The sequence below is a fragment of the Brachypodium distachyon genome, chromosome 4 (genome assembly GCF_000005505.3).
Source record: "Brachypodium distachyon strain Bd21 chromosome 4, Brachypodium_distachyon_v3.0, whole genome shotgun sequence".
Classification (NCBI taxonomy): domain Eukaryota; kingdom Viridiplantae; phylum Streptophyta; class Magnoliopsida; order Poales; family Poaceae; genus Brachypodium; species Brachypodium distachyon.
In genome coordinates this window covers 47102109-47130028 of record NC_016134.3, presented here as the reverse complement: position 1 = coordinate 47130028, position 27920 = coordinate 47102109, and the positions used below count along the sequence as shown (strand labels likewise).

Sequence of the window (27920 nt, the reverse complement as noted above, 5' to 3'; positions counted from 1 at the left end):
GCTGGCAATAATTCTTGTTTGCATACCTCGGTGGAAAGCAAGTCAATTACCCTCCGTCCAACAAAAGATGTCTCAAGTTTGTCAGAATTTGGATGTATCTAGACATGACTTAGTGTATAGATGCATTTAAATTTAGTAAAAGTTGAGACATCTTTTCTTGGACATAGAAAGTACATGAAATTGATGTACTCGTCTCATTTTGTTGTAGATCAGATGAGTCCTTCATTGTTGCATTATTATGTTCTCGTGACTAAGATCTCAAAGCATGCTATTGTCTATTGTCCCAGGGGTACGACCATGGTGAACTGGATAGAATGAGAACGACAAAGTTGGTTCTTGAGAACAAAACTGGTTTTAGATGGATAGAATGAAAACGACAAAGTTGGTTCTTGAGAACAAAGCTGGTTTTAGATAAGCCACGTGATGTTGCATTGTCGTGTAACTTAAACCAGTTTAAAAACGGAGTACAAAGACAACTTAGAAAAGACAAAAAATTGCAGTCCAAATTTATTTATTCTGATTCCAGACGACGTGAAGGACTGAAAGGCACAATATTCATCTAGCTCCACCTGAATTTTGTTGGGTGCATTAGTATTTTGGGTGAAGTCTGAGGACTAAACTGCAATAAGGCAGACACCAGCGACGGCGCCTACTGTTCATGTTAAACCCTAAACCCAAAGCTGCCGCCTCTCTCCTTCTTCCGCACCCCCAATCAATCAAAGCCAATTCGCTCCCAGCCACCACGGCAATGGCGGTGGACTCGGGCTCGCCGCTGGCCGCGGAGAAGGGCGAGGCGGCGCTCCAGCAGCTGCGGCAGGCCGACCCGTCCCTCTACCTATCCCCTTCCGCTAACCTCGCCGCCGCCGCGCGGGCGGCCCTCAAGCACCTCCACTCCTCGCTCGCTGTAGCCTCTCCGGTGCAGCCGCCGCCGCTCCAGGACCTGCTGGCTGGCCCTGAGTTCGACGCGGAGCAGATCTGGTCCCAGAGCGAGCTGCTTGCCCGCCCACTCCTCCCCCACCTCCACCGCCAGCTCCGCCGCCTCGAGCACCAGGCGCCGCCTCCTGAGCCGTCGAAGCCTGCCGAGGCCGAGGAGGAGGAGGAAGTGTCAGAAGATGAGGAGGGTGGAGATGGTGATGATGGGGATGAGTTGAATGAGGCAGAGCTGGAGGACATTGATGACGAGTTGGAATCGGGGGAGGATGAGGATGAGGAGGAGGAGGAGGATGATGAAGAAGAGGAAACGGAGGAGTTGGAGGGGAAAGCTGGAAACAGGGTGGAGGACAAGTTCCTCAAGATAAATGAGCTGGAAAAGTTTCTGGAGCAGGGGGAAGAAGCAGAGTATGGTGGGAGTTCCAAGGAAGGAGAGAAGAAGAAGAAGAAGAAGGCAGGCGTGAACTGGATGGAGGACGAGAGTGATGAGGACATGGATGAAGACGGCGACGAAGATGAAGATGATGACGATTTGGATGTAAGGATTTTGTCATCACATACTCTCTTTATATTCATGATGTAGTTTTGACATATCTTAGAATCAAAGGTGTAAATAAAACCATGAGTAACTCTGGAGTTGAAGCCAACATTTCTGCTGGACGTCGAATAGAAATGAATTGGCAGCTAGAGCTAGTTCAGGAAATGCATTGTGTTTTGTAAACAAGTTTGCTGCATGGACTATGGGGGCTCTTTTTTTACAGTAAGGGTGGTAGATACTGTGTTATTATTTACATGCTAATCCAATTTGTTTCTGTAACCTAAAATGCTGAATGGGGATGCTATTAACTGTAGTTAGAAGATATTGAGTACGATGATGATGAAGAGGATGGAGGAAAATCTGGCGGAGATATAAGGTAAACATTTTATGCTAACCTCAAGTATGCTATTGTGGTGGTTGAAAAGTGCAAAGAAGTTTGCACTATACGCTCCTTAAAAAAATTGAGTTTAAATAGTTGGTATGCTAAATTGTAGACACAACAAAATACATACCCTTAATTTGTGGTCTGCACTAAAAGAACAAGAATGAGGGGCTTAGTTTTATTTGCCCGATTTTTTTTTACACAGGCCAATAGAAAGCAATAAGTTTGTGGAACTGTGCAAGTGCACATAATACTCAATCATGCCTGCATGTGAATTTTTTTGAAACCTTTGGAAGGATGAGAAATGCGAAATGTCAGACAAACTTGCAAAGGTTTCACAATTGAGCCTTGCTCAACTTGCAGTTATCCCTATAATCTTATATTTTGAATTTGGTTTTGCATTTTCGATTTCATGATGTATGATGCTGTGTGATAACCAGCTAAGAGTTTTTTTTTTCAGGTATGAGGATTTTTTTGAGGGAAAAACTAAGCAACAAGTCAAAAAGAGAAACGGTTCCACAAAGAAAGTTCAATTCAAGGATGAATTACATGAAGTTAAAGTGGATCACACTGAGAATGATGATGGAAATGTTGGCCCAGCATTAGAGGTACTCATTTCAGTTGAAATAAGTGATGTACATATGCTTGTTTATTAACACGCTTTTCCTTCTATGCAGGATGAACAGGGTCTTTCAACTCATGAGAAGGAGCGCCTGAAGATGCATGCTAAAATTGAGCAGATGGAGAAAGCTAGTCTTGAACCCAGTGTATGGACCATGAAAGGAGAGGTAAGTGATATTTTTTTTGTAAATAATACATGTTCTAACTTATATGATTTGATTGTAAAGAAATTAAATGAATTATGTTTGTAGGTTACTGCTTCCAGCAGGCCCAGAAATAGTGCCCTGGAAGTGGACCTTGATTTTGAGCACAATGTAAGACCTGCCCCAGTAATTACGGAGGAAGTCACAGCTTCTCTCGAGGAGATGATAAAGAAAAGAATTGCGGAGGTAATGTGTTTTTGGACATGTTACTATGGCTCTCATCCCCTTCAGCAGCTGTATACCATAGAATGAGTAGAGTAAAATTCTTCCGTACCTGTGGCTCTGCTAGTAATATTGAGGTAGCTTTGCTTGTTCCTACAGGGTCATTTTGATGATGTTGAAAAGCCTTCAACCCTGCCGTCTAAAGCTCCAAAGGAGCAAAAGGAGATGGTACGTGTTGGATTTCATGCAACAACTGGAATTCTTTCATAGAACAGTAAGTTAATCGTGTGATTTATATCTTACCATCATTGATATGTTTCAACAGGATGAAAACAAGAGTAAGAAGGGTCTTGCTGAACTTTATGAGGTTCGCACTATCCGACTATGTTCTTTATTTACCCAAATTAGTTGCTACGCAAGATGGTACTGATGTTTTTTGCTCTTCCAGGAAGATTATGTGAAAGAAGCTGGCCTTGCACCTGCCCCACTTTCTATTTCAGATGAACTAAAGAAAGAGGTGAGTGATCAACTGTGTTTACTATCATGATGGATATAGCTATCATGATTATAGTTTTCTTCTTTTGTTCTTAATTGGTGTGGAACATCTGATGCAGCATGTGTGTCAAGTTGAAACAGAACATCAGTTAAAGCTCAAATCTTACAATGTCTTGTCAGTAAACGCATGTCAAATGCTATTATGTCCATCTAAATCATTAATTAGCAATTTCTTATACTCCCCGCTTGTCTTGGTCACTGTAGTGTCAGTACTCAGTACCAATATTGATAGTTGTACTGATGACCGGTGATGGTTTATTTGTCCCTTTTTTGACGTGCGATTGATTTGAAGTTTTCTCTTGGAAACTTTTTGTGGTAGAAAGCTGCATTTTTTGTTTCAGTAAAAATGATTTCCTAGTAGGTTACATGTGTCAAACCTTTTGCAGTGTTCTTATTACATTAGTCAACTTGGCTTTGTGTTTATGTTTCTTGCACTCATTCCATTGGTGCATCGTGCATAGTTTTTTTCATTCTTATGAATTATGATGATATCACAGGCTACCCGCACAACATTTCGTGTTAGCTGAGGGAGCGATACATATTGATAATGACTAATTTTCTATTTCAACTCAGGCAAATACTTTATTTAAGAGGATATGCTTGAAGTTGGATGCACTGTCCCATTTCCACTTTGCTCCGAAGCCGGTATGCAATAGTTATTTATTTGACAACCTTGTGTGCCTTTTGCAATTTTTGGCATCATGAGAAGTGTTATCTTTTCAGGTCATTGAGGATATGTCTATACAAGCAAATGTGCCTGCTCTAGCAATGGAAGAGGTACCAAAATCATTGTTTTTCCACGAAGTTCCTCTCATTAGAGCATTTCATGTAACGGTTTCTCTGTGTTGCAGGTTGCGCCTGTAGCCGTTTCAGATGCTGCAATGCTTGCCCCGGAAGAAGTTTTCGAAGGAAAAGGTGATATTAAAGAGGAAGCAGAACTTACACAAGCCGAGCGCAAAAGAAGAAGAGCCAACAAGAAAAGGAGATATGCAGGTACACTTGCACTCACGCCCATGGATACCTCTGAAGAATTCTCCCAAATGTCAAATGATACTTCGAAATAATGCAATCTCATCTAGGTTAGGCTTGAATGAGTCAATAATATTATTTTCCACCACATAACCTTTTACTTTGTAATGCAGAATCACATAAGGATAAACCAGCAGAATCACACAAGGAGAGACCAGCCAAGTTGCAGAAAGATTAACCCCAAATATGGAGGAAGCTGCTGTTACCTGCTACTCCAAACCTTTGGCAACCGGTGGTTGTTCAAGCCCAACAGTGCAGATGCTCTGGTTTCGCCAGTGACCCTTTGTCTTGTAATTTGATGCCTGATCTGCAATTTAAGGTTCTGGTGTAACCATTTTTCGAGCTTTCCTTGCAGTGTAGAAGTAGAAAGTATATCTTCAATCAAACAATCATTTTTTGGAAGAATTTTGTGGGGCAATATGTTTTGTTTGGGCTAGGTAAACCGAGAAAGGAAATGCAATTGCTAAAAAATGTTGTTCACTATGTCAGCTCCTTGTATTCAAAAGTGTTCAAAACTTCAGGAGGCTGATGGCAAATTTAGAAGTCTGAACCATACTGAAATTGACCCTAAATATTCTGTATATTCCTCTATCTGGTGTAGAGTGTTAATAATACTAAATAGCATGAGCATTGCAAAGCTGTGGTAGAACTTGAGCACAAGAAAATGAATCCAAAACACGCTAGCCGAATCAAAATTTGGAAAACAATGCAAAATAGTTCCTCTATTTGACAAATTTATGTGTTTCTATAAACATAAACAAATGGCAAAGAGTTGTACTGGGTTATTTGGAAGAGAAACAATCTCCAGCCGAGTTTTTTTCCGTGGTCAACACGTTGACTCGTTGACTTGGTTTGACTCAATTTTTTTCCAAACCTTTGGGTTTCAAAATTTTCAGTTTCAAAACCAATTGAGCAACCGCGCTCGAGAGCTCAGGAAAATCGGAAGAGGCCCCCAAACCCTCAGCTACTTCCTCCTCCTCTAGGGTTTCTTCGTCCTCCCCCCGTCGTCTCGACGAGCCGAGCGACCATGGCCGCCGCCTTTTCCTGCGACGCGCCGGGCCCGCCCGCGATGCCGGACCTGGTCCGCGACCGCCTCTACTTCGGAGACATCAACGACGCCATCGCGGCTCTCACCGGGCCCCTCCCGGACGGCACCGACATCACCCACGTCCTCTCAGTCGTCAGCTCCGCCTCCATCTCCTTCATCGCCGACTGCCGCCCGGGCCTCTCCATCCCCGCCGAGGAGGTCCGCCGCGTGGTCGCCGGGGAGGACGGCGCGCCGCCCTCGGCGGTGGCCCCCGGGCGGCTGATGCGGGTCGTGGAGAAGGCCGGGCAAGGGCTGAGGGTGACGCGGATGGCCGTGCCGCTCAGGGACACCGAGGAGGAGAACCTGCTGGATCACCTCGAGCCCTGCCTTGATTTCATTGACGAGGGGAGGAAGGAGGGCAGTGTGCTGGTGCATTGCTTCGCGGGGGTCTCCAGGAGGTACGCTTGCTTTCGAGCATTGGTTATCAGAAATCAGAAATGTACATCACTTCACTAATATGATGTCACTATTGTTCACTGTAATACATTTGTCTGAATTTCATTCTATCCTATTGCAGTGCTACCATTATCACGGCATATCTGATGAGAACAGAGCAGAAATCTCTGGAAGGTTTGTACGTTGCTTGAGTTTTCCTGAAATTTCTTTTATAACTCTCATGTGGTGCTTATTTTCTTCCAGAAGCCCTAGAATCTTTGAAGGAAATTAATGAATCTGTTTGCCCAAACGACGGTTTTGTTGAACAGGTAAGCTTCCATTATTATCTGTTTGCACCAGATTGCCCTTCAACTTTTTCATAAAGTTGAATCTTGTATAACTTGCAGTTGAAATTGTTTGAAGAAATGGGTTTCAAGGTTGACACTTCAAGTCCTTTATACAAGCGCTTCCGCTTAAAATTGTTAGGTTGGTCATTTTCCATCATTTACTCTTTGTTATCATGGTGATTGCTTATTGCCTGGGAGATTCTGTCAAGGTTTGGAACTTTGGATCAACATTCATTTTATAAATTCTTGATATAGAGTTTCTTCTAGTCAGGTTCCATATTGCATATGCTAGCCTCTTTGGGCGCTCTAATTCTCTGATTGCAGGGTGCTACTTTTGTTGAAAATAGTAGTCCTATCACAGCACATTTCAACATTCCTTCCTACATTCCCTAAAATTCTTTGTGCATCCTTATTGTGTGATTTTTTTTGTCATACCAAGCAGATTCAGATTCACATCTTTGCCTATTTGTTCTCTCAGGCCAGTCCTACAAAATTGGAGAGAAAATAGGAAGCCATGTACTGGAAGACGATCCGGGTGTTTCTCGACAGCCTAATCCTAGCCAGGAATTGTCAAACATAGAGACCAATAAAACAGCATACCGCTGCAAGAAATGCAGGAGGATTGTTGCTGTGCAGGATAACGTTATTAGTCACACTCCTGGCGAGGGTAACTCTAGCTTCGAGTGGCATGACAAAAGGAAAGGTGGTCACACATACAACAAGGAAAAAGATTGCTCTTCTCTGTATGTCGAGCCTTTGAAGTGGATGACTCCAGGTAAGCCAGACTCATAAAATTCTTCCTTGCAGTAGCTTATACCTCACATATTTATCTGTGTGGTCCATGTTGTATCATCAATCTGTTGATTATCCGCTTTTGCTCGTGATGAAGCAGTAGAAGATGGTGCTTTGGAAGGGAAGCTATCGTGCATCCACTGTGGAGCACGCCTAGGGTACTTCAACTGGTCGGGAATCCAGTGCAACTGTGGCAGCTGGATCACCCCTGCATTCCAAATTTCCAAGAGCAAAGTTGACATAAGCATCATCTAGATCTTGCATATTCGAGGAGTTTGTCAGGTTCACTAAATACCATTTCATCAGAACCATTGCGCACTAGATATAAAAATGCAATTGCTAGAGCCTGCTACATATATTCTTACGGCCAGCATACGGTCATTTGCAGGTCTTTGGTTCTGAATTCTGATGGCAAGAATTGTAATCTGAAATACTTCAAAACAACTTATGATAGGTTGAACCTGACAATGTTAAGCAAGCAAAGATTAAGATTAAACGTGCACAACTAATATATTTTTGCTTTCTGGGAAATACAAGATGAACTGTGACGATAGCAACTGGAAAACGTATTCATATGTTTACTTGATTTACAAAGAAACATATTACCAAGCAGAGTGATATGTTGAATTGTGAAATATAATTGTTTGATCCACCTTTTATCTAAACTGTTTATTTGAGATCTAATGGTTAGAATTGGAAGCTTTCAACTTTTCGTTTGATATGTTGCCTTGTTAGTTTACTTCGATGTCTATTTCCTTGTTTTATCATCATATATAACTTTGCACGTTATACATTTTTAAAGGGCGCCTTTCACGTTAGTGTTTATTTGGAAGTGTACCTTGCACGTTAATTTTTTAAGGTACATCTCTTTATGTATAAATGTCATTGCAAAACTAAATTACACAAACCACAAGCCAGATCATCCAGTTAGATAGAAAAAAGAAGAATAGGTACCGTGCTAATCGAAATTGACACAGTTAACTGCACTGCACAACTTCCACATACAATATTATTTTTCTTACCACCTTCAGAATTTGACTGGACTGCTAAAGCCTTTCTCATGTTGGTTGGGGTGTAGAGCCGAGCCGAGCCAGGCCGTAGAACTCGAGCCTTTTGCCCTTCTGTCTCTTCTTACACGACACTGGTTGACTTCCTCCGTTGATTTTTTTTTTTTTGAAAATGAACACTAACTACCAAATGCAGCGAACGATGCGGAGAGTTGACGTGCATGATTAGGCAGTAGAATGTTCCTCTTCAGAAAAATAAATCGTAGAATGTTTTTTTTCTTTCTCGAGAAGGATATGTCATAATAATCAACCAATCATCAATCATGTATGCCATCTTTAAAGAAAAAGAAAATTGCATGCCCTTGCAGAATATCAACGCCATTTCTTTCTGCACTTGTCGGTGGCGTGATGTAATGACGTGAGCGAAGCTTAATGTTGCCTTTGGACCTTGAAACCACGTCCGAGCCAGGAAAACATTGTTGATGTAGCAATTGAGAAATGACCGATCGGAGCCAGATGATGCCAGCGGGTGATCTAAGAAACAAAACAAACCGTCAACATGGAGAAGAAGGGCGGATGAAGAGAGTTGGATGACCACCTCATATCCGACCAGATATATTCAGGGAGACCTAACTTCACTAGCTCCGCCGGTAAAGCCAAAGCTGGTTGAACCTCACCAATTGGGGAAAAAACACCAAGACACGAAGGCAACATGCAAAACACAAAGACAACCAAATCCACTACTTCAGGAGAGCACCGACCTGACAATTCTCCGTCCTCCTCTAGACTGCCAAGTGCCAACAGGTGGATCAAGAGTTGGAGAAGCCTTATTCTTAAACTGCATACCACTGTCATATCCACCATATCGTCATTGTTGGGAAACCGAACACTAACTCTAAAGAAACCTAAAGGCAGATCCAGGGTCTCCATCTCTTCCCGCCACTGGAGTGGCAGGTGGACGAGAAGGGGACTTGTGGCGGTGCCAGTGCAGAGCGGTGATGTGGAGCCGCTTTTTTGGGAGAGAGAGAGAGAGAGATGGCTGGGGTTTTCCTAGTGGTTGTGCGTGTAAAGAAAGTAAGTTCGACATAGTTCATACCAGTAGTAGTAGAATGTTCATCATAAATAAATAAACAAACTATAGTGGCAGTAGTAGAATGTTCATCATAAATAAATAAATAAACAAACTATAGTGTTTCTGAGATGGAAAAAACCTGAAGTAGGAGGGTACAATAGAGATCAAGTGAGTAACAGTTTGATTCTGTAAATTAAGTGAGTAGTTGCCTATCTTCTAGAAAAACAAAAGATTACAGATGTGAAACCTGTTATGACATTTGCAGGTGCAAACATCTTTGCCGAAGACAGCACTGCATGCGATTGATGCAGGTGCATGTCAGGCGCAGGCGCCCCGGGATTACTACGATTTCTCCCCGCTGTTCCTCCTATCCCGGCCATGACCGTGAAGAGAACCGTAGCGATCACGATGCAGAGATGGGCGCAGAAGGAGGCGAGGTTCACCGAGGAAGCGAGGTCGGCGCCGGGACCAAGTGTCCTCACCTGCATCTGCGACAGCAGCCTCCACGACAGCCCGAAGACGATGGCCCCCGCCGCAAAGAGCAAGAACATGTTGGTGATGACCAGCTTGCTGGGCGAGTCATTGGCGGCGCCAGTGGCGAGCGCTGCCACCGAGACGGCCAAGAACCCGGTGAATGTGACTCTGGTCAGCTCCAGTGACGCTAGCTTGATGTCGTTGCCGCCAGCAGCAGCAGCAGGAGGAGGAGGAGGAGGGGTAGTTGGAGCAACAGCAGCAGCAGCAGTAGCTGGGGTAGCTGGGCCAGGGTTCGTCGTCATGATCAGGAACAAGTAATAGACGAAAAAGGCCAGCAGAGGCCCAGGGAGGAAGAAGGCCACAGTGCCCATGAGCTTATGCACGATGGCCACCAACACTGTCAAGGTCGCGGCAGCCATGATGCTGTCTAGGGCGAGAGTAAACACGGCGATCTCGCCGTCCTTGTGGAACGGCTCTGGGGGGATCATGGCGAACAGCATGAGGAACACGCCGAGTGAGCATACGATGACGATGAGAACGCCCATGGGTGCCCCGAGACCGACAGCAGCAGCTGTCACCATTCTCCCGTTGCCGGCGGCAGCTTTGCTTGTCACCTCCTCGTGACCCTGCAGCGCCAAGGTCTCCAGCCCAAGGAAGAAGATCCCGGTGACACCACACAGGAACTCATGCGACTGATTCAGCATGTCGTAGAATTCGCTGCTCCTGTTATCAATGGGCTGCAGATCATGGTAGTTGCGCTCAAAGTGGTGGTAGTACGCTGTCCGAGCCATGACGCAGATGGCTACCGCGGAGCAGACGGCAATGGCGATCCATCGGTCGACGACGAGCTGCGCGAACCAGCAGGAGAGGACGAGGACGCAGCCCGAGGCAAAGGGCACCGCCAGCAGGGTCGTCGTAGCGGCCACTACACCCGGTGCCGGCCGCGGTTGTCCGAGGAAGAAGAAGAAGGCGTTGGGGATGACTCCTGTCTCAGAGAAACAGCAGGCGAGCAAAGGGCAGATGCCGGTGATGAGAGCGGCTGCGGCGATGGCGAGCATGAGGGCCGGGATGACACGGCCGTAGAGCTTGCTGTTGAGCTCCACCTTGTCCAGAGCCAGCGCCAGAAGCACCGGGCATATCATCACCACCATCGCTTCCGCGAAACTACGGGAACGGCTCATCAGTTGATCCTAATTAAACAGATGTAGACAAATTTATGAATGAGAATATACCGTTTTGTAAGTGTAAACGAGTCTAATGATGGTATCAATTTGATGTTGTATAGGAATGAATGTTTGTCGTAATTGCAATGCAGATTAATTCTTGATCAAAATCTTTTCTTGTCTTATATATGAAGCGCATATTGGGACGACAATAATTCTTGTCTCAACGGAAACCTAATATGCTTTTTATAGGAATGAATGTTGTCATGATTAATTGCAATGCAGATTAATGTCCACGAGATAATTGCAATGCCGATTAACGTTCTTGAAAAGGATGCTCAAAAATAAGTTTGGTACTCTTGGTAAGGGACAGAGGCTGCCTTACCATCTCAAAACCTCTTGAAAACGAGATTCAGCCACAATTCGATGAAAATTTCCTTTTCTCAGAGCCGACAGACTGTCGTATCAACTTGGTTAATTAAGTTCCTGTACAAACAGATAGCTCGCATTTCATTTCCTGAAACTCTGGTTCACCGTAAGCTTGACACGTACACGAGGAAATTATAAAGAGAAGTAAGAATTCCCTTAAAAAAATAAATAGAAGCAAGAAGAAAGGAAAATCAGCATCTGGAAAATAGCATACACTTACTCTTTTTCCAAGGCAAAACAGCAGCCGGAGCTTAAACGGATCGATGGAGTTGCTTGGCAGAAACTTCAATGCAGTTCCAGGCCTGGAGCACAGCAACAACACTTAAAGCACAATAGGAAATCGAATCACGCGGAGAGAACACTTGCAACAATGGAGAAGACCTTTTTCTTTTGCAGATAAGAAGACTTAATTTGATTTAATGATCAAGTCAAGGAAATGATTAGGATTGTCGAAAGAAAAGGGTTAAACTTTGTGCAGCCAGAGAAATGGCTCGGGTCTAGCTATAGCCCAAAACTAACGAGCCAAGCTCCGAGTCACTGAGATATTCTTTTTAGATAAAATAACTCAACTGAGACAAAAAGAAACCTCAACTGAAAGATGCTGGACATATATACATATACATCATTGCATCATTGGTTACTCTACTGTGTTCCCTTTCCATCTCAATCATCATATTAATTCATTGTGATCATTCTTGATGACTAAAGATACAAGAATGTGTGGTTGCGCACCAAACATATATTTCTGTTGTTAGCTCCCGATGCGTTGATATATCATACATCTAGAATTACGGAATTAATAAACACCAAGGATCGATCATTGAAATTCCACGTTTATCGTCATCAAATCCTCTCGTCCGGACACCGCTTTACAGTACGTTGTACCACCATTGACGGTGTACACCACACACAATTTGTCTTGTGTCGCTGACTGCCGGACGACAATAACACTACATATGTACTGCTAGGGAAATACTCTCTCCGTTCCTAAATACTTGTCGTGGTTTTAGTGCAGAAACGGAGGGAGTAGTTTGCAATGAATTTATGTCGACTGACTGTGGGTTCGCTCGATCCCGTTGCCCATGGTCACCTTCATGCGGCGCCATAGATGCGCGGGGAGTGCAATGTTTGTTAACTTCAATGCGCCTGGTGGAAGAGAGAGCAGCCAATGAGCCAAGAATAGGGTGCCAAGAACAGAGAGTGGATATGGTGTTGCAAGATCAAGAAGCGAACTTGCTGAAGATTGCTAGCCTGGTTGCTTGGAGTTAGAAGGCCTTGCTTTTTTTTTACAGCAATTAGAAGTCCATGTTAATTGTGATTTAGTAGTAGTGTACATATGCTATTTCTCTGTTTTCCAATTCTAAGTGGCTCTTTGGATCACAGAAACATAAACACAGGAATATGAAAAGACTGGAATAGGATACCATGTCATCTTGAAGCCTGCAGAAATTCAAAACGCAAGAATTTAGTAGTAGTAGAAGTTGTTTGGTTATTTTGCAAAAAAAATATAGGAGGAGTTGTTTGGTTGCACCACAAGAAAAATACGGAAAAATTGCGTAGACAGTGGTGTTAGCCCATAGTTGTCATACATGCAAAGGAATTTTTTCAACAGGCTTAACATCTTGCTAGAATTCCTATAGGATTCAACGTGCCATGAAACCCTATTCTTGTATATCGTGTAGGAAATCGATCCATAGAAATTTTGGAGGATGCATTCAATCGAACCAAAGAGTCTCTATAGAACAAAATTCCTATAGACTAGATCTTGCCAAAATTCTATGAAAATCGTTCAATTCAAAGAGGCCCTAAACTTGGTTGTTGGCCTGAATTATGTTAGGTGAGAAAATGAATTCAGTTTCCATTTTCTCCAAACTTCACAAGTTTCCCCTTGTATTTCCTGAAGCAACTAGCTTCACATGTGCTGCCTGGAAATACGCTGAACGTGATCAAAATATTGCACGCTAGCGTATGTACAATCAATCAAATGAGATTGACCAACTTACAACTAAATAGCTACGACGAATACGCGTACAGCGAATCGGCGAAGTCTCTTTTGGTTAGTTAATACTCCTCTGTTTCATAATTCTTGTCGAAATATTACATTTATCTAGACGTTTTTTAAGAATAGATATATCCATTTTGGACAAATTTGAGACAAGAATTGTGAAATGGAGTTACTCCATCCGATCCTAAATTATTGTCGAAGTATTACGTGTATCTAAACACTTTTTAAGAATGGATACATCCATATTTGGGTAAATTTGATCCAAGAATTTAGGATCGGAGGGAGTGATAGTTATCATAGCATGTACATTGCGTGGCTAAAAACACGCACGATGGTACGCAGTGTTTGTCTGATTAGCGAGAACAAGCAGTACTGATCATGCATCATGCATGATCATATAATAGTATTAGGTTAAGGAATTATGAACATATCTGCATGTGTTTTCTCCGCAAGAACCGGTCAAGAATCAACAACGATGCATGCAAATCGATCATGCATCATCCTTGATGTTTCGATCGAATCGACTCTTCTGACGTGCAAGCTATCTACACGGCATTTGAAATCGACCGTAAAATTCTCCAAGGGCCGCCGGGCGGCAATTGCGTATGCAATTTAAATACTCCCTCTGTCCAATAAAAGATGTCTCAACTTTGACCAAATTTAAATGCATGTATACACTAAGTTATGTGTAGATACATCCAAATTTTGACTAACTTGAGACATTTTTTGTTGGACGGAGAAAGTAGTTAGATCCACGTGGAAGAGGACAAGGATGCAGATGAAGTTGACTTTCAGGGTGGAATTACGCCAGCTGCCTTTTCGGGGTTAAGAAGTGCATATGCAACCCTTCGATGCAGCGCGTGATTACACGAATAATATGTTTAGTACTTTAGGTGTCACAGAAACTATATCATTAGATTGATATTCGGAAAAAATAAATCACAATGGTATAATTCATATGTCACATAATCCAATATATATTATCTGTTTTGTTATATCTAAGTCGTCTGATTTTTAATTAGAGATGAGTTGATTGCTCAACCGTTAGATCTGGATCATGCTTTAAGATTCGGGACGGACGATAGAGATTAAGGAGCAGGGATGCGTCCGGATACTAATTCGATGGCTTTGATACTATCGACTGAGATTTAAGAATTTTGCTTGAAAATCAGGCGCCTGATTTTCGTGAAAGAAGGCCTGGTCAATTAATGGTTAAAGCACTCCATTTAAAAGAAATCTAACTTTTCTAACACGCAAGATTGCGGGTATGTAGCTATGCAGCTCCACTAAAAGAAGAAGAGAAAATACGAGTAAAACTTGGAGCGGCAACCACTTGTGGCTCATTGGTTGCTGGCATGTCATCATTCAGCTCATTCCTCTCAGACTAGGATATCTATATACTTTTATTTATCATTTTTAAAACTGATCCCACACTCAGAACCTGATAGTCGTTGCGAATATTTAACCAGCTAAGGTCATAGAATAAAGAGCAAAGTCGTCGAACTACTATGTCATCTACATCAACTTGTTAGAAGTAAACTACAGCCTCTACTTTACAATAGGGCGTATTTTGATTGGTAATTAAAGATCGACCAATATTTAACTAGCAATTGCTTTGTTAATTAATCATTTAGGACATTCGCTTTCGAGTAATATACTCCTGACTTATTAGCCATTTAATTAGCATTGAGTGTTTTTTAAATTAGATGGTGATGTTTTTCCAATTTTCCGGGCCGTCGAATGAAACGTCAAGGACTGTGCCGGCCCGTCTCGGGCGTCAAGCACACCATTTGGCAGCACACGGAGTTTACTTTGATTTATTTATTTTCACAAGTTCTAGGTAACGTGCAGCTACGACTAAGCCACCCAATGGCGAAACGGAGAGGACTACGTGGGTCAACTTTTAATGTTACGAACGCGTGCGGATTAAAACAAATTATATAAACCCAACGGCAAACCTACAAGCAATCGAGGGGCAGATATGCAAGTTTCCAGAATGTGCGTGTTTTGAAAAATACACAAAACCAGGGAGTAATAAAAGAAGTGAAGGTAGAAATCGGTTGGCACGACCCAGCTGCAGCCTATAGTTTACCAAGTACAAGCCGTATCCGGTGGCCAACAGCTATAGGCTATAGTAGAGCCCCGTTTGGTCAGCCATGAGGGAGCTTAGTTATATGCTGGAGATCATTCAAACCAAGCTCCCTTGAACGTATATATCCCTTTCTTGATAACTTCGTATCGACTCTTGCTTTGCATATAATCCCTTGCAAACCAGCTCCTCTGCTTCCCAAGAGTAGATACGATATGAATCAGCGTCTAATACGGTACGTATGTGAGGCCCCTGTCATATATATACCTGCTGTTCGTGCATGAGTCCTGCTCTTCTTGCTTCTTTGTTTTGTGCGAGCGAGGCGTGTTCTCTTCTTGTTTACTTTACTTGATTCCATCACCTGGGGTTTTTCTGCCTGGCTATATAGTCGCGCTGATTTGCAAACAAACCGGAGGAAGCAAATTTCGTCACAATGTTTATTAGAAGGCAGGTTTTTAATACTGCATGTTTTGGTGGGTACTTACTGAAAAATGCCGTAATATCTATAGTGCAGGGCCATCCTGTCAAACTGCCTTCATGGGAAATTGGGAATAAGGCACCACAAATATGTTTTTTTTTTACAAAAAAGAACCGCAACGTGCTATTTTATTGCTAAAGGGAGGTCGAGAGAATGGACCAAGGAGCATAGATGAAAATACGGAAAAGAAAAACCAGAGAGGATGACGATCGATGTGCAACAACGTGTCTTCCATTGAGGATGGAAGAATCTTAGAAAGGTGCTTCCCTCCGGAAGCAGCACGAAGCACCTCCGGACGTGCTTCTCAGCTTCATGTATAAACGGGAGAAGTGCTTTTTAGAGGGCTAGAAGTAGCAAGCTGAAGGAGAAGGCCAGACAAACAGGGCCTTAGTCCCTTAAAAGATAGGTTCCCAGTACTATAGATTGTTTGGTAGGATGCATAGTGTAGAAGCAACCAGGTCGATGCGGGTTGAACCATACACTGTGGATTTGATGTTTGCGTCGACTTTCCTTTACAAGTACCTCAAAAGATTCCAAGCGTTTTTAGAAGTTTCTTAGTTTCAAAAGCATAATCTTAGGGCGTTTTCTAAGACAAAAAAATGGTAGAAGTGTTTCAATTCTATGATATCTGAGGCGTTTCCAAAAAGTGCATATTTTCCTTTGATAGTTTACCTACCATTTTCAAAAGCACCTTCACAGAATTTTTATGCCTCCTAGATGCATTTCTAATCCTCCTAGATGCACTTTAATTTGCCTATGTTATAGTGCATATATGCTGATATGAAAAAACAGGATTGTTATCTTGTGGTCGCCCCGCTGCGATGCTATCAGAACTCGGAGCGGAGCGCCCACCTTGATCACTCTACTACAGCACGGAAGCGATTGCAACCTTGTCAGAAAGACCTAGATAAGTAACTATATCTTTATGCTACACAAAATAAAACACACACTATTCCTCTCAGTGGCAGCCCCAACCCTAAGCGAGCCTGATTTCATGATGTTACAGTGACAGATATGAGACAACATGAAAAATCAACCAACAATATACAAGACATAAATACCTTGCACCTATTATTGATGTTTGTCGAAATTGTGCCCAATAACGTTCCATCTATCTATCTATCTATCTTAGGCTGCTAATTTGGTGGTAGTACAAACATGTTCTTTTTGTAGAGTCCACAATCTCCACCACGGCGTACTTCTGGTTGGTCTTAAAGTACAAACGTACTAAATGGGAGTTGTTTGTATCGATGAGCTTGTTTTACTACAAAGTCTGTACTAGTACTGATCTCCTGTCTCTTGCTGCCTTTTCAGCCAAGCTCAAGGAGCTATGAAATCGGATCGGATGCTCCAGTTACCAGTGACAGCGTTCGTGTGCACTGGTTTTGCCATCACCAATGTTCCAGAGCTATTATTTGATGGATATGAAGTGTTGCTGGAGTTTATCCAGTCTTGCGCCCTTATTATGATGCCGTTTGTTCTTCCCTATTGTTATGTAGTCATGGGTCGTCGAGTGCCGTACATATTGAAGTGGTGGAACAAACTGAGCCGGATCGTTATATCCCTCACTAACATCCAGCTTGACTTTAACACATTTGCCCTAGCGGTGATGATTTTTCATGCATCGCTATGTGTCATCTACTTGGGCTGGGGAACAGTGAAGACCTTCGCCTACCTCTGGATGCCCATCTTTCCCTTCATTGGGATTGAGTGGTTTATCAAATTGCGTGGCCCTAACACACGCACTGCCAGCATCCGGCTCTTCATCGACACGGCCGGTGTTGTTTTCATGTCTTATATGGTATTACTCGACATCAGCTTGAGCTACCTCTGGCTCGCCATCTTTCCCATCATTGAGATCACTTTCATCTTCAAACTGTGTGTCGAGCTCCAAGGCAAAGCCAACCGGCCCGCAGGTAGCAGCAGCAGCGGTGCTAGTGATCACAAATATGAAGAGAAGACCAGAAAGGAATTACCAGAGCAAAACATGTTACTAATATTGATCCCGTTCTCGGCACTATGCCTGATCGCACTTTTTATCGACGACCATGCAGGTGCAGCTGACATGTTTGCCTTTTCCCTGTTCCTTCTGTTCCTGAGCACCACACTAGGGGCGCTGACATACATGGCGATGAGGCTGCCCACTGGCATCTCCCCTGGCATAGCACCGGCATCCCAGTTGCTCCAAAAGACCTCGCTTCTTCTGCTGCTGGTGACGGGTCACACACTGGTTGCAGAGTTGCTGGGTCAGAATGTGGTACTGATTTGCATGCCGGAGGTTTTCCCTGTGCTCCTGTGGTTCAGCCTTCACCTCGACAGCGACAAACCCATCATCAGCATCGACAAGATGAAACCACACAAAACTACTCTCAGTGCAGTGGTAGTTATTTTCGGATGCCTAGTGACCTACATGGATGAATCTTGGCTCTACAGGTGTACAACGATCTTGGTGTCTTGTGGCGTCTCAGGGCTTTTGACACACTATGTTCTGTTCATACTATGTCAGTGGCCGAGGCAACAGGCTTGTAAGGATATGGCTTTCAATATAAGCCATCCTATCTCCAAACAAGCTGGCAAGGGCAAGGCAACTGCCTCTTCGGAGGAGGTTGCACAATCTAAGAAACAAGCTGCCAAGGGCAAGTCCAAGGCCACTCCTTCTCTAGAGGGGCCTGCTCAGTCTAAAACACGTGCTGACAAAGGCAAGGGTACTGCTGCTTTGGAGGAGGCCGTCCAGTCTAAGCAAGCTGGCAAAGGTAAGGAAACTGCCTCTTTCAAGGAAGCTCTGCAGTCTAAAAAACAAGCTGGTTCTTTCGAGGAGGCAGTGCAGCTGCTCAAGTTTTGGGCAAACTCTTTGTTGACATTGACAGCTGTGTTGCTGGTACTTGAGTGTCTGGTTGCTTTCCGGCTTGGTCTGAATGTACCACTGATTACTACACTTGAGAAACTTCACAAGGCCTATGCCGATGTATTGACACAGATCTCTCAATACATATCCATAATGTAGCTTACGGGTGTTCATCGACAGGTTGGAGCCAACCGGCGTAACCCACTGCACTACATGGTCTGGCTGGTTTCTCAAAAACCCTGGATGAACACCCTAACAGCTGAAGTGACAGCAGACAAATACCTTTTGGTGCACATTTATATGGCACAGTACATTCCATAAGTAGTTCAGTTTTCGCTTGTGTGTCCAAAATACTACTCCCTCCATCTGGAAATAAGTGACTTGGATTTGCTGTCACTTATTTCCGGACGGAGGGAGTAAATATTTCATACAGTACATTAGCACATTAATTGTGAGCAGCCCATTGTTGTACAGTAGTGCATGCCTCCAGCACAGCAAAGTAGTGCGTGTATCTGTGCATTTCATCCCCGTGTATTGTTTCTGTGTGTGCAATACACTTTGTACTGTCAAAAGTGACTGTTATGTAATTTCATAGGTTGGCTGTGTAAAAAAAAAGGGGGTATTTGTGTGACATACCTTCACTCTTCATTGTATAAACCCCTAAGTTGCCAGTGCTTTGTTGCAGAATTGCCATAACAATAATTCAGATATAATTTTCTGAAGTCAAATATATACCTAGCCTGAACAAAGGCATGGGTACTGCATGACAGAAAACAAAGTGGCATTAGCATATTGCAGTTAAGCTTTACGCTCTTGAGCTTCATGATAAGGTCTTAATGAACCAATAATACGGCAAGTGGACAAAATTATCCCCTGTCCCCGTTGACAACTGTGCAGCTGCAAAACAAACACCACTACCATCGCGTTGTCACAAATTGAGCGATTCATATACTGTGAAAGAATTGTGAAATACTGCATTCAAATTTTGTGACATGGTAGGTGCATCTTGTATCAATGTTGGCAAGGAAATCGGAAATTTTCATGACATCCTGGTGATGCTTCCGTGTATTGTTAGCTCAACAGTACTAAGTATAAGAGAAAGAAGGACCGGATATATTCACTATTCCAAACCTCAACCTCAGAAAAAGGAAAAATGCAGTTTTATCTACATTACTTATATATTATGTTGCTTACTCCTTCCCAGAGAGGTGACTGAACATCTTGATAAAATATCTATACTTGCCTTGGTGCAACTGGCTGGGGAATATGCGACTCAGATGTTCTTTCCCCCTGCTCGAATGGCATCGTGCTCTCTTTTGTGGAAAGATAGCCCTAAGATCCTTAACAAGTTTAACAGTCCAACCAAATGAACCTCAGGGAACGGTGCTCTATTCTTTCCGATTTTTGGCATGACACCCCTATTTGCTCACTTATCCTCACTTTTTCTCCTTTGTCAAGATGATGCTATCTCAGTGAGAACAAGAACAACAGCTCTGCTTACTGCTGATTTGCCTCCTCCATTTCATATTCCACTTTCTGAATCAGCCATTAAAAATCCATGTCCCTTCACAATCTGTTTCAAACTATTTTTCTCTGGGTTAATCATGATCAGTGGAGTTACATTTTGGGCAGAGGGCATGTCAAGGCTTCTGGTGCTACAAAATCATTATTGGGTATTTGGACCCTAATGTCACTCAAATGGATTTGAAGGTTTTACTGCGGTGTTTAATCCGTCAACCAGCAATAACCAAAAGAAACCACCAATTAACTTTCAAATCCATTTGAGTTTCTTTTGGTTATTGCTGGTTGACAGATTAAATACAACTGTGTTCATCTATTTGCTAACTCAATAGCTACTTGGCAAGTAAGATATAGAGAGGTGGAAACATGATTCAAAATTTAAAGTATGAAAACAAGCAAGAAGCAATTGCCAGCTTGTTGCCTGTTCGTAATCAGAAGTGTTGTTGTCTTTACAAAGGAACATAGGAGGAGACCACAAAAATAAAAATTGTTAGATATTTATAATGCTAAATTGGTGACGAAATCGACTCTCTTAGACATTTCATTGAGGAGTAAACGTGCACAGCTATATATATCATAGAATAAAAATTGTTACATAAAGCTGTGCAGTCCTGTCAGCAAAAAAAATGGCAAACCAGATTTTAGGTAACCAGAACTTCCTTTGGGGATTCATCAAACATTCTGTGTGCACTCAGATAACAGAAAAACTTATACACCCATATTTTCGAACACATGCAGGTCTGCACACAATGCCTACGGGACAGTCAAACTCATGTTGAACATCTCACAACAAACACTTAACGGGACAATCAAACTCATGTTAATCAGCTCGCGACAATTTCAGAAAAAGCATAACTATCATAATAGATCTGAGGAAGGTATGAATCACGTACCTTTGTGGGGGCTGCGGAAGAGCAGCAGCAGCAGCAGCAGCAGAAGATTGACCCCGGCATGTACCAGATGCAGAGTGCCAATTTCCGCCATGTTTGTGCGCACCAGAAATTGGACGGCCCTTCCCACGATAACGAAATGCTCCATGGTGTCAGTTGTTATGCCTCAAAACAAGGGTAGCAATAAATCCCAAATTCATAATTACCCCACCTCGTCAGCGGCGGTGGCGATGCATTGGGGCAGCAGCGAACACGGGGGCCACGGCGAGCTTCGGGGAGATCACCAGATCCGTCACCGGCGAGCGCGTGAGGCCATCGGGAGTTCGGGACCGCGTGGACGGCGGTGGGAGGCGGCGTAGCCGAGGGCGGACGGCGGAGGGAGACCGCGTGGGGGTGCTCGGGACCGGAGAAGGGTGGGATTGGGCGGTGGCCTCGGGACCGTTCGTTGCGAGCTGCGAGATGGGTTTGAGAAGAGAAGCCGGTGATGTCGGCGCCTCGGTGCGGGTGACATCAGCACCAACTCAATATACCAAACGAGCATAGACAACACGAGTTGTGATCAGAAATACGTTACCAAAGGTTATAAAATGAGTTGAGCATAATTTACCACTTGCTTGCTGTGATAAATTTATACGTACTACTTTGTTTAGTTTTGAACACATGGTGAGCGCCAGTCTTTGCGCAATGCGTACTATTACTCTGTTTCCAACTGATCGTTGTATTGGTAAATCCGTGTTCAACAAATGAATGCATTTGAGAAACAACTGCGATGCAGTTTTTTGTAGACAATGCAACCTTTCGTTCATTCTTTCATTTGAAAGGGATTATTGATTCTTTGTCACGGAAAGACAGACGCAGTTTCCTTACTATTGCAATTTTTCTTGGTTGATATTTTCTCGTATATACGCTGTAGGCTGTACCTTGTACGTTATACTTCTAGTAAACGTGAATTGGTCCACCCATCTTGCATGTGTACAATTCTTAAATGAAAAATAAATACATGTATGCTTAATATGTTAGATACATGACACAAATGCCGCATGTGCCATCCACCTCGAGTGACGAGATTTCAATATTCCTATACGCGCTGTTGCAAAGGCACACTTGTCGCAAAGCAGTTGTTGAACTGTTGCTTCATTGTTGGAATAGTCAGGAGAAAATCAAGAGAAAAAAGAAGTGAGAAAACGACACACTTCGACCGTTGATTTACCTCTTATCTTTCAGACTTTCACCATTGTTAATCTCTAGTTTTCTGTAAATATTTTAGTTTCTTCAGTTTTTCTCTTGTTCAAAGTTTTCAAATTTGAGAACCAACTATTGATTAATCTAGGGTTTGCTAGGTTGGGCAGAATATCCTTTTAATGATAGAAGGCACTAGTGCGACGCAAAATCGTTTATACCGGTGCCGGCCGCGCCATCCATCCCTGTGGATCCGCACGCTGGCATATAAAGTCGGGATACGCGTCTGATCTGCGCCGTGCAGATGAGAGACCCGTCACGGATCGACCGGTGCGGCCGGCGTACCGGCACCGTTAGATTCGCCGTTCTCCTGGTGTGACTTTACCGATCCCGGGACTTCACAACTCCAATCTTTCATTGGTGCTGTGGTCTAAATATGTTCAGCTAGTTGTCTGTGCATCTATGGTATACACAATGTTTGAATATTGTTATATTTTTTTCATACTAATAACTGTCGGCGGTTTCTTTACTGGAAACTGATGGAAAGCCCATTATTTTAAAAAAATGTTTTCTTCATAATTCGAATGATAGTTGACCACGAGACCAAATTATCATCTTTTTGAAACGAATACTAGCATAAACAAATAAAATTAATAATCAAGTCACGCAAATGCATGAGTCAACCTGCTATTTTACTCTGTTACAAAAGGATGATCACACAAAAAAAATCTTATTTTTGTATATTGCGCGTGTTGCTCGGGGCGTGTGCGTGCGATCCGTCAGTTTCTGCAGGGGTCAATGCAAGTGCACATGTTCCTGACATTCTGCACATCAAGAATCTTGTCGAGATGCACGCACGTCACCTGGGAGACATGCGCGCACGCGGCGGCGCTCACGTGCTGCCGCTCATCGTCTCTGCCAGCCGCCGCCGCCTCCCATGCCACCACCGCGAACAGAACCGTGGCGACGGCGACGCAGAGGTGCGTGCAGAAGGCGGCGACGTTGGCGGCTTCGTCGGCGGCGGCTTTCCCCACTTTGACCTTGTTCTGCGCGTGCGTGAGGAGCCGCCACGACAAGCCGGAAACAATGGCCGCCGCCGCGAACAGCAGGAAGCAGAGCGTCCAGCCGCTGGGCGAGCCGCCGCTGATGGCCTTGACGGACACGACCAGGAACCCTGTGAACGTCACTTTGGTCAGCCCCATGGGCGCTGGCTTAGCCTCCTCCTCGCCTCCGTCTTCTTCTTCTTCAACTGGATTCTCGGCGGCATGAAGGTCCCCTGGCGTCCTGCGCCCGTTGATCGAGTTCCGAGCGTTGATGGTGACTCTGTAGACGAGCTGGATGAAGATGAGGAACGGGAAGAAGAGGAACAGGAACCCAGCCTTCGTCTTCCTCTTCCCCATGGCCGTGCTGACGACGGCCGTCAGCAGCGCGCCGGTGCCGGCGGCCATGGCGGCGTCGGCGCAGTACATTAAGCCGAGCACCTTGGCGGCGCCACGGGGGGGAACCATCTCGAGGAATATGAGGACCACGCCCACGGCGCAGACCAAGAAGCTGATGCTCATGTGCGGCCGCAGCAGCAGAGCGTGCTCTGAGTCTGTCCCGGGGTTATTATACGCCGGCGTCGCACTGCTGGTCATGGCCAGGCCTTCGAGCGCCATGCCTTCGAGCGCGAGGAAGAGGATCCCGGTGACGCCGGACATGAACTCGTGCGACTTGTCCACCATGGCGCACAGCTCTTTCTCTTTGGCTTTTCGATCTTCTCCTTCCTCTGGATGATTCAGCTTTGGAAGCTGTTGCTGTTGGTCGTGCGGCAGCCAGTAGGAGACTGCTCGGAGCAAGAGGAAAATCCCCGACAGGAAGCCGACGACGAAGACGAAGCTGTCGGAGACGACGCTGAGGTATGAGATCCAGCAGGCGATGAAGAGGAGGCAAGCGGAGGAGACGGTGGCCGTGAGACCCCGGGTCACCGACGGCAGTCTGACGCAAGCCGTCGGGAACCTCTCGGAGGCGCAGCAGGCGAGCGTGGGGCAGATGCCCGTGAAGAGAGTGGCTCCGGCGATGGCGGTGAGCATCGCCATTGGAAGAGAAGGCTCGTGCACGTCGCTCTTCCACTTGTCCTTGAGAGCCAGCGCCAGGAGCACCGGGCTCACCATTGTCGCCACCCCTTCCGCGAAGGCCAGGCAACGGCTCGTCAGCGCATCATGGTGAGCAGCGCCACGACCTGCAGCTGCCATTGTCTGGATTGCAGTTCCACGCAATGTGTGAGCTGAAAACAAAAATCAAAAATATCCTGGATCGATGGCATCGGTAGCTAGATATGATCTCTACATAATTGAATTGATCAATCGGAGTATATATAGTGTTCAAGGGATTTTTGCGGATCGAGTCTGGCTACTTACCGTCTAGAAACAGAGAATTGAATCGGAGAGATGTTTACTTGGTGAGAAGGCTCAAGGCTGGGCCAACGTCTGAGGTCGATCGATCATATAAGTTAGTCATACGAACATCTAGCCTTTGGGCTCATGTATATCAAGCGGGGACTGGGAGAGAACACGGCCGGAGGAAGCCAAATGACGCAGAATGGACACTGCGCGGGAGTCTCCGTCGAGACGACGCCGGTGGAGCTCCGTACGTACTGCGTGCGCTTTCCATGCAGCTGCTACTGGCTCTATCGCGCGACATCTTCTCCAGAAAAAGACTTCAGTGGATGCAGCGGGGAGAAGACCTAATTTAATCTAGGTCAACGACGATGGTTTACGCCTCGTTCATATTAGGCATTAGGGGTCGACGTGCAAGAAAAGTCAACGATGGTTGGGATCGATCTGAATGTTCATAATTTCCATCTCTCTTCTATGTGCTGACCAGGTACGACGCAAGGTGTTTAAAAAAGGTGCTTATCAAAGTTGTCTAATCTTAAGCACCAGTCCTGTAGTAGGACAACAATGCTTAAGCAAAAACCGAATTATGCTTTTTAAGCATCTTTCTAAGAGCATCTCCAGCCGCCCTCCTAAAGGCCCCCCAAACGTTAAATGGGGACGCCAGCGCTGAAAAACCCATCCAGTCCACTCCCCTAAATCAAAAAAGTAGCCGGCGTGGTCCAAGAATTTAGCCGGCGCCCCCAATCCACTCCCTACTCACAGGGGGGCTAGCGGAGGCGCCAGCTAAAACTGAAAAGCAGCGCGGGCCACCACTATCAGTTAGACAAACCAAATTTGGAGGGGGGAGCGATGTTTGGGGGTGCGGCTGGGTGCCGGTTCCACCCCAAACAAATTGTTGTGCCGGCGCCTCCTCATATGGCCATGCGCCGGATGAAATATAGGAGGGATGAGTGGAGATGCTCTAAGCACTTTGCATTGTACATGATCTGTGTGAATCACACAAGCATAATAACGAGTCTCTCTTGCCGTTTACTCTCCATAATCCTGTCAAGCCCATCATTTTTACATATTAGCAAGGTTTTAAGATATCTTTGTCCATGCATTAATGTATATTATTTACACTGTAATCATGCATATAAAATCCAAAAGAAATATAATTAAACACCAAATCATTGATAGTGTGCATTATTTCTACATGATATTGACCGGTATAAGGAATACGGGACACCTCATTCGGCAAGTTCTCTCATGCAATACATATCCTCTGCAATTAATTTTTTATACATGCCTGGTTTGTAGTGTATGGATGATTTCAAAATTATTTTCCTAATTTTTATTCTGATCATTTGTATCTTCTCATATTATGTAATTAATTTTTAGTCGTAGCGCTTACGTTGCTTTGGTTGGCTAATATATATCTATATAACCTATAAAATTGATCCCCACTAACTGCAATGAATGTTTGCAAGCTTGACATGCAAGATGCCCACATCATCATCCACATCATGCACATCATGGGCATTGAAAGACTCCACATCACCATCAACATCATGTGTTGTTGTACACTAGGAATCCAGTTTGGTGGTCCATTCAAATTTAATATTTTGATACCTAAGATTTTTCATCTTCACGTTGCATATAAATATTTCACCAAACACACATATTTTCATGATATGTATGTCAATTTTTCTAAGATCTGCAAATATTCAGGTTGACGAAACTTTACTTTTCAGTTTCTTTGAAAATGTTAATGTTCATGCACATCAAAATTACACCTATTGTTTTGTTGCATAAGTGTTATGAATGATAAAAACGTTTTGTCCTTGTGAATGATAAAATCATTTGTCCTACAATATTCATATTTATTTTACATTAAATCATACTATTATCATTTGTTTCTAAAATCATATTCAGATGTGCATATAGAATTTTCCGCGGCAACGCGTGGGGAATCACCTAGTTATATATTCAGTCCGTTCCCAAATGTGTGTAGTATATTTTGATCGTTAAGACAAGTTAAGTCTACCTTGACCAACATTTTAGTCATAAATATTATAACTTATATGATACAAAATCATAATCAAGACAAGGATTTTAACCACTTTCTGTGGACTGTGTTCTAACGGAATTGATAAATTCTAAAGATCAAGAAAAATGTACGCCACTTATTATTTTCGTTGGGTTGGATTACTGTGGTGAGATTGGTACGTCTTGTATTCTATGAAGACTTGGGGATCGAGACTGAGCACGACCACATACTAGTATTGCACCGTGTTGTAGGTTTCCGAGCAGACATCCAATGGCCACATACGCGGTATCACTGGAATTTTTCTCATATCCGGCACGTCACCGTCACCGCTGCATAAGTTACATCTATCAATAAAATGTTGTTTGTTAGTACATTTCTGTAGTATTTAAGATAAGTCTTGGGTCGATTGGCTCTCCTGTAAAGAAGCCAAGGCCACATACGTCGCCGCCGCATGGCTGCATACTTATCTGTAAAACTTTGTTTTGTAATGAAAATGTTCTATTTGGTTTTCTTTTACAAAGATCTACTGTAATAGCATATCACGGATGTATGCGTTGATCTATGTAGAGGCCAGGATTTTCCTCTTTTTAATGACGTATTAGTAGTTACCAGTTCTCTTGTTTTTCCTTGCAAAGTGTAATTCCTAGATATTGGTATTGACATCCAAAAAAAATTCAAAACTTCAAAAACAATTAGTACAGAAATGCTCTAATGCACTAATATAAGTGCATAGATGCATATCTGGCTAATCAAGGTTGGGATTAATCATGTTGTTGGAACGACACATGCGCGTCATGCGCACAATATGATTTATGTACTCCCTCCGTCCAACAAAGGATGTCTCAACTTTCAATAAACTTGAATGCATCTATACACTAAGTCATGTTTAGATACATTCAAATTTTGACAAACTCGAGACATCTTTCGTCGGACAGAGGGAGTATTTATTTTTGCAGTTAGCTTTGCTTGTACTTGGATCTAATTTTAGATTTTCCACTGCCTTCAGATTTCTCAGATGTGGCTACGAGCATAGACATGAACCGGCTTTGTTCTTTGCAGGAGGCCATGCATTGTACACAACTCATCTGCCACACTTTAGGGCTTATAGGGTTAGAATATAAACTGACCTCACCTCTACCCTACAAGAGGAAATCTATCTAGAGAAATTTTCATACACTAACCTCCACTGGGACGTACGTTTTATATAAACATGTCTGATTTACAGTATTGTAGAGGAAATATATCTAGCGAAGACAAAAAAAAACACAAACTCAAGTATAGTATGGGTAAAAATGCTTATGCCAACTTTAACTGAGTCGTGAACAAAATAACTTTTAGAC

The 27920-nt window shown here is 43.7% G+C and overlaps 5 protein-coding genes across 21 annotated transcripts; 3 read left to right on the top strand and 2 right to left on the bottom strand.

Annotated features, from left to right (window-relative positions):
* The first annotated feature begins 688 nt into the window (after nt 1-688).
* On the top strand, nt 689-4980 carry LOC100838045 (U3 small nucleolar ribonucleoprotein protein MPP10). Its single transcript, XM_014902595.2, has 12 exons — nt 689-1468; nt 1783-1844; nt 2311-2458; nt 2528-2638; nt 2723-2860; nt 2996-3064; nt 3162-3203; nt 3285-3353; nt 3965-4036; nt 4115-4168; nt 4243-4384; nt 4534-4980. The coding sequence occupies exons 1-12, from the start codon at nt 749-751 to the stop codon at nt 4596-4598; spliced, it is 1692 nt and encodes a 563-aa protein (XP_014758081.1). The 5' UTR covers nt 689-748; the 3' UTR covers nt 4599-4980.
* Nucleotides 4981-5210: 230 nt separating this feature from the next.
* On the top strand, nt 5211-7552 carry LOC100837738 (dual specificity protein phosphatase 12). 2 transcript variants are annotated; one of them, XM_010240466.3, is made up of 6 exons: nt 5211-5905; nt 6025-6077; nt 6147-6211; nt 6290-6368; nt 6708-7004; nt 7119-7552. In XM_010240466.3, the coding sequence occupies exons 1-6, from the start codon at nt 5448-5450 to the stop codon at nt 7274-7276; spliced, it is 1110 nt and encodes a 369-aa protein (XP_010238768.1). In that variant the 5' UTR covers nt 5211-5447; the 3' UTR covers nt 7277-7552. The 2 variants fall into 2 exon arrangements, with proteins under 2 accessions (XP_010238768.1, XP_003578966.2); XM_003578918.4 differs by having other exon boundaries at nt 5239-5905; nt 7122-7552.
* A 1578-nt stretch (nt 7553-9130) lies between these two features.
* Nucleotides 9131-21716, bottom strand: LOC104584800. Of its 14 annotated transcripts, XM_024463211.1 has the most exons (8): nt 21636-21716; nt 21206-21514; nt 20998-21116; nt 19220-19342; nt 11548-12606; nt 11387-11468; nt 11123-11223; nt 9131-10764 (listed from the first exon to the last, which is right to left on the bottom strand). In XM_024463211.1, exons 7-8 carry the CDS (start codon nt 11123-11125, stop codon nt 9310-9312), a joined length of 1458 nt encoding a protein of 485 aa, XP_024318979.1. In that variant the 5' UTR covers nt 11126-11223; nt 11387-11468; nt 11548-12606; nt 19220-19342; nt 20998-21116; nt 21206-21514; nt 21636-21716; the 3' UTR covers nt 9131-9309. The 14 variants fall into 14 exon arrangements, 5 of the variants coding, with proteins under 5 accessions (XP_024318979.1, XP_024318978.1, XP_014758756.1 ...); XM_024463210.1 differs by lacking the exon at nt 21636-21716 and having other exon boundaries at nt 12591-12606; nt 21206-21617; XM_014903270.2 differs by lacking the exons at nt 19220-19342; nt 21636-21716 and having other exon boundaries at nt 12591-12606; nt 21206-21618.
* LOC106866740 lies at nt 15361-19216 on the top strand. Of its 2 annotated transcripts, none has more exons than XM_024463209.1 (2): nt 15361-15495; nt 16531-19216. In XM_024463209.1, the coding sequence occupies exon 2, from the start codon at nt 17069-17071 to the stop codon at nt 18740-18742; it is 1674 nt and encodes a 557-aa protein (XP_024318977.1). In that variant the 5' UTR covers nt 15361-15495; nt 16531-17068; the 3' UTR covers nt 18743-19216. The 2 variants fall into 2 exon arrangements, with proteins under 2 accessions (XP_024318977.1, XP_014757918.2); XM_014902432.2 differs by having other exon boundaries at nt 15364-15495; nt 17053-19216.
* A 1048-nt stretch (nt 21717-22764) lies between the features above and the next one.
* On the bottom strand, nt 22765-24952 carry LOC100821855. 2 transcript variants are annotated; one of them, XM_024455217.1, is made up of 2 exons: nt 24573-24952; nt 22765-24410 (listed from the first exon to the last, which is right to left on the bottom strand). In XM_024455217.1, exon 2 carries the CDS (start codon nt 24405-24407, stop codon nt 22953-22955), a length of 1455 nt encoding a protein of 484 aa, XP_024310985.1. In that variant the 5' UTR covers nt 24408-24410; nt 24573-24952; the 3' UTR covers nt 22765-22952. The 2 variants fall into 2 exon arrangements, with proteins under 2 accessions (XP_024310985.1, XP_003577088.1); XM_003577040.4 differs by having other exon boundaries at nt 22765-24439; nt 24573-24944.
* Between the last annotated feature and the right edge of the window lie 2968 nt (nt 24953-27920).

Bases quoted from the DNA above. Each gene is read 5' to 3' on its own strand.
- LOC100838045 (XM_014902595.2), top strand. From the start codon at position 749: ATGGCGGTGGACTCGGGCTCGCCGCTGGCCGCGGAGAAGGGCGAGGCG. The intron at 3,354-3,964 runs GTGAGTGATCAA...ATTTCAACTCAG, and splicing joins CAGATGAACTAAAGAAAGAG to GCAAATACTTTATTTAAGAG. The intron at 4,385-4,533 runs GTACACTTGCAC...TTTGTAATGCAG, and splicing joins CAAGAAAAGGAGATATGCAG to AATCACATAAGGATAAACCA.
- LOC106866740 (XM_014902432.2), top strand. From the start codon at position 15,476: ATGAATCAGCGTCTAATACG. The intron at 15,496-17,052 runs GTACGTATGTGA...CTGCCTTTTCAG, and splicing joins ATGAATCAGCGTCTAATACG to CCAAGCTCAAGGAGCTATGA.
- LOC100821855 (XM_024455217.1), bottom strand. From the start codon at position 24,407: ATGGCAGCTGCAGGTCGTGGCGCTGCTCACCATGATGCGCTGACGAGC.
- LOC100837738 (XM_010240466.3), top strand. From the start codon at position 5,448: ATGGCCGCCGCCTTTTCCTGCGACGCGCCGGGCCCGCCCGCGATGCCG. The intron at 6,078-6,146 runs GTTTGTACGTTG...ATTTTCTTCCAG, and splicing joins AGAGCAGAAATCTCTGGAAG to AAGCCCTAGAATCTTTGAAG. The intron at 6,212-6,289 runs GTAAGCTTCCAT...TATAACTTGCAG, and splicing joins ACGACGGTTTTGTTGAACAG to TTGAAATTGTTTGAAGAAAT.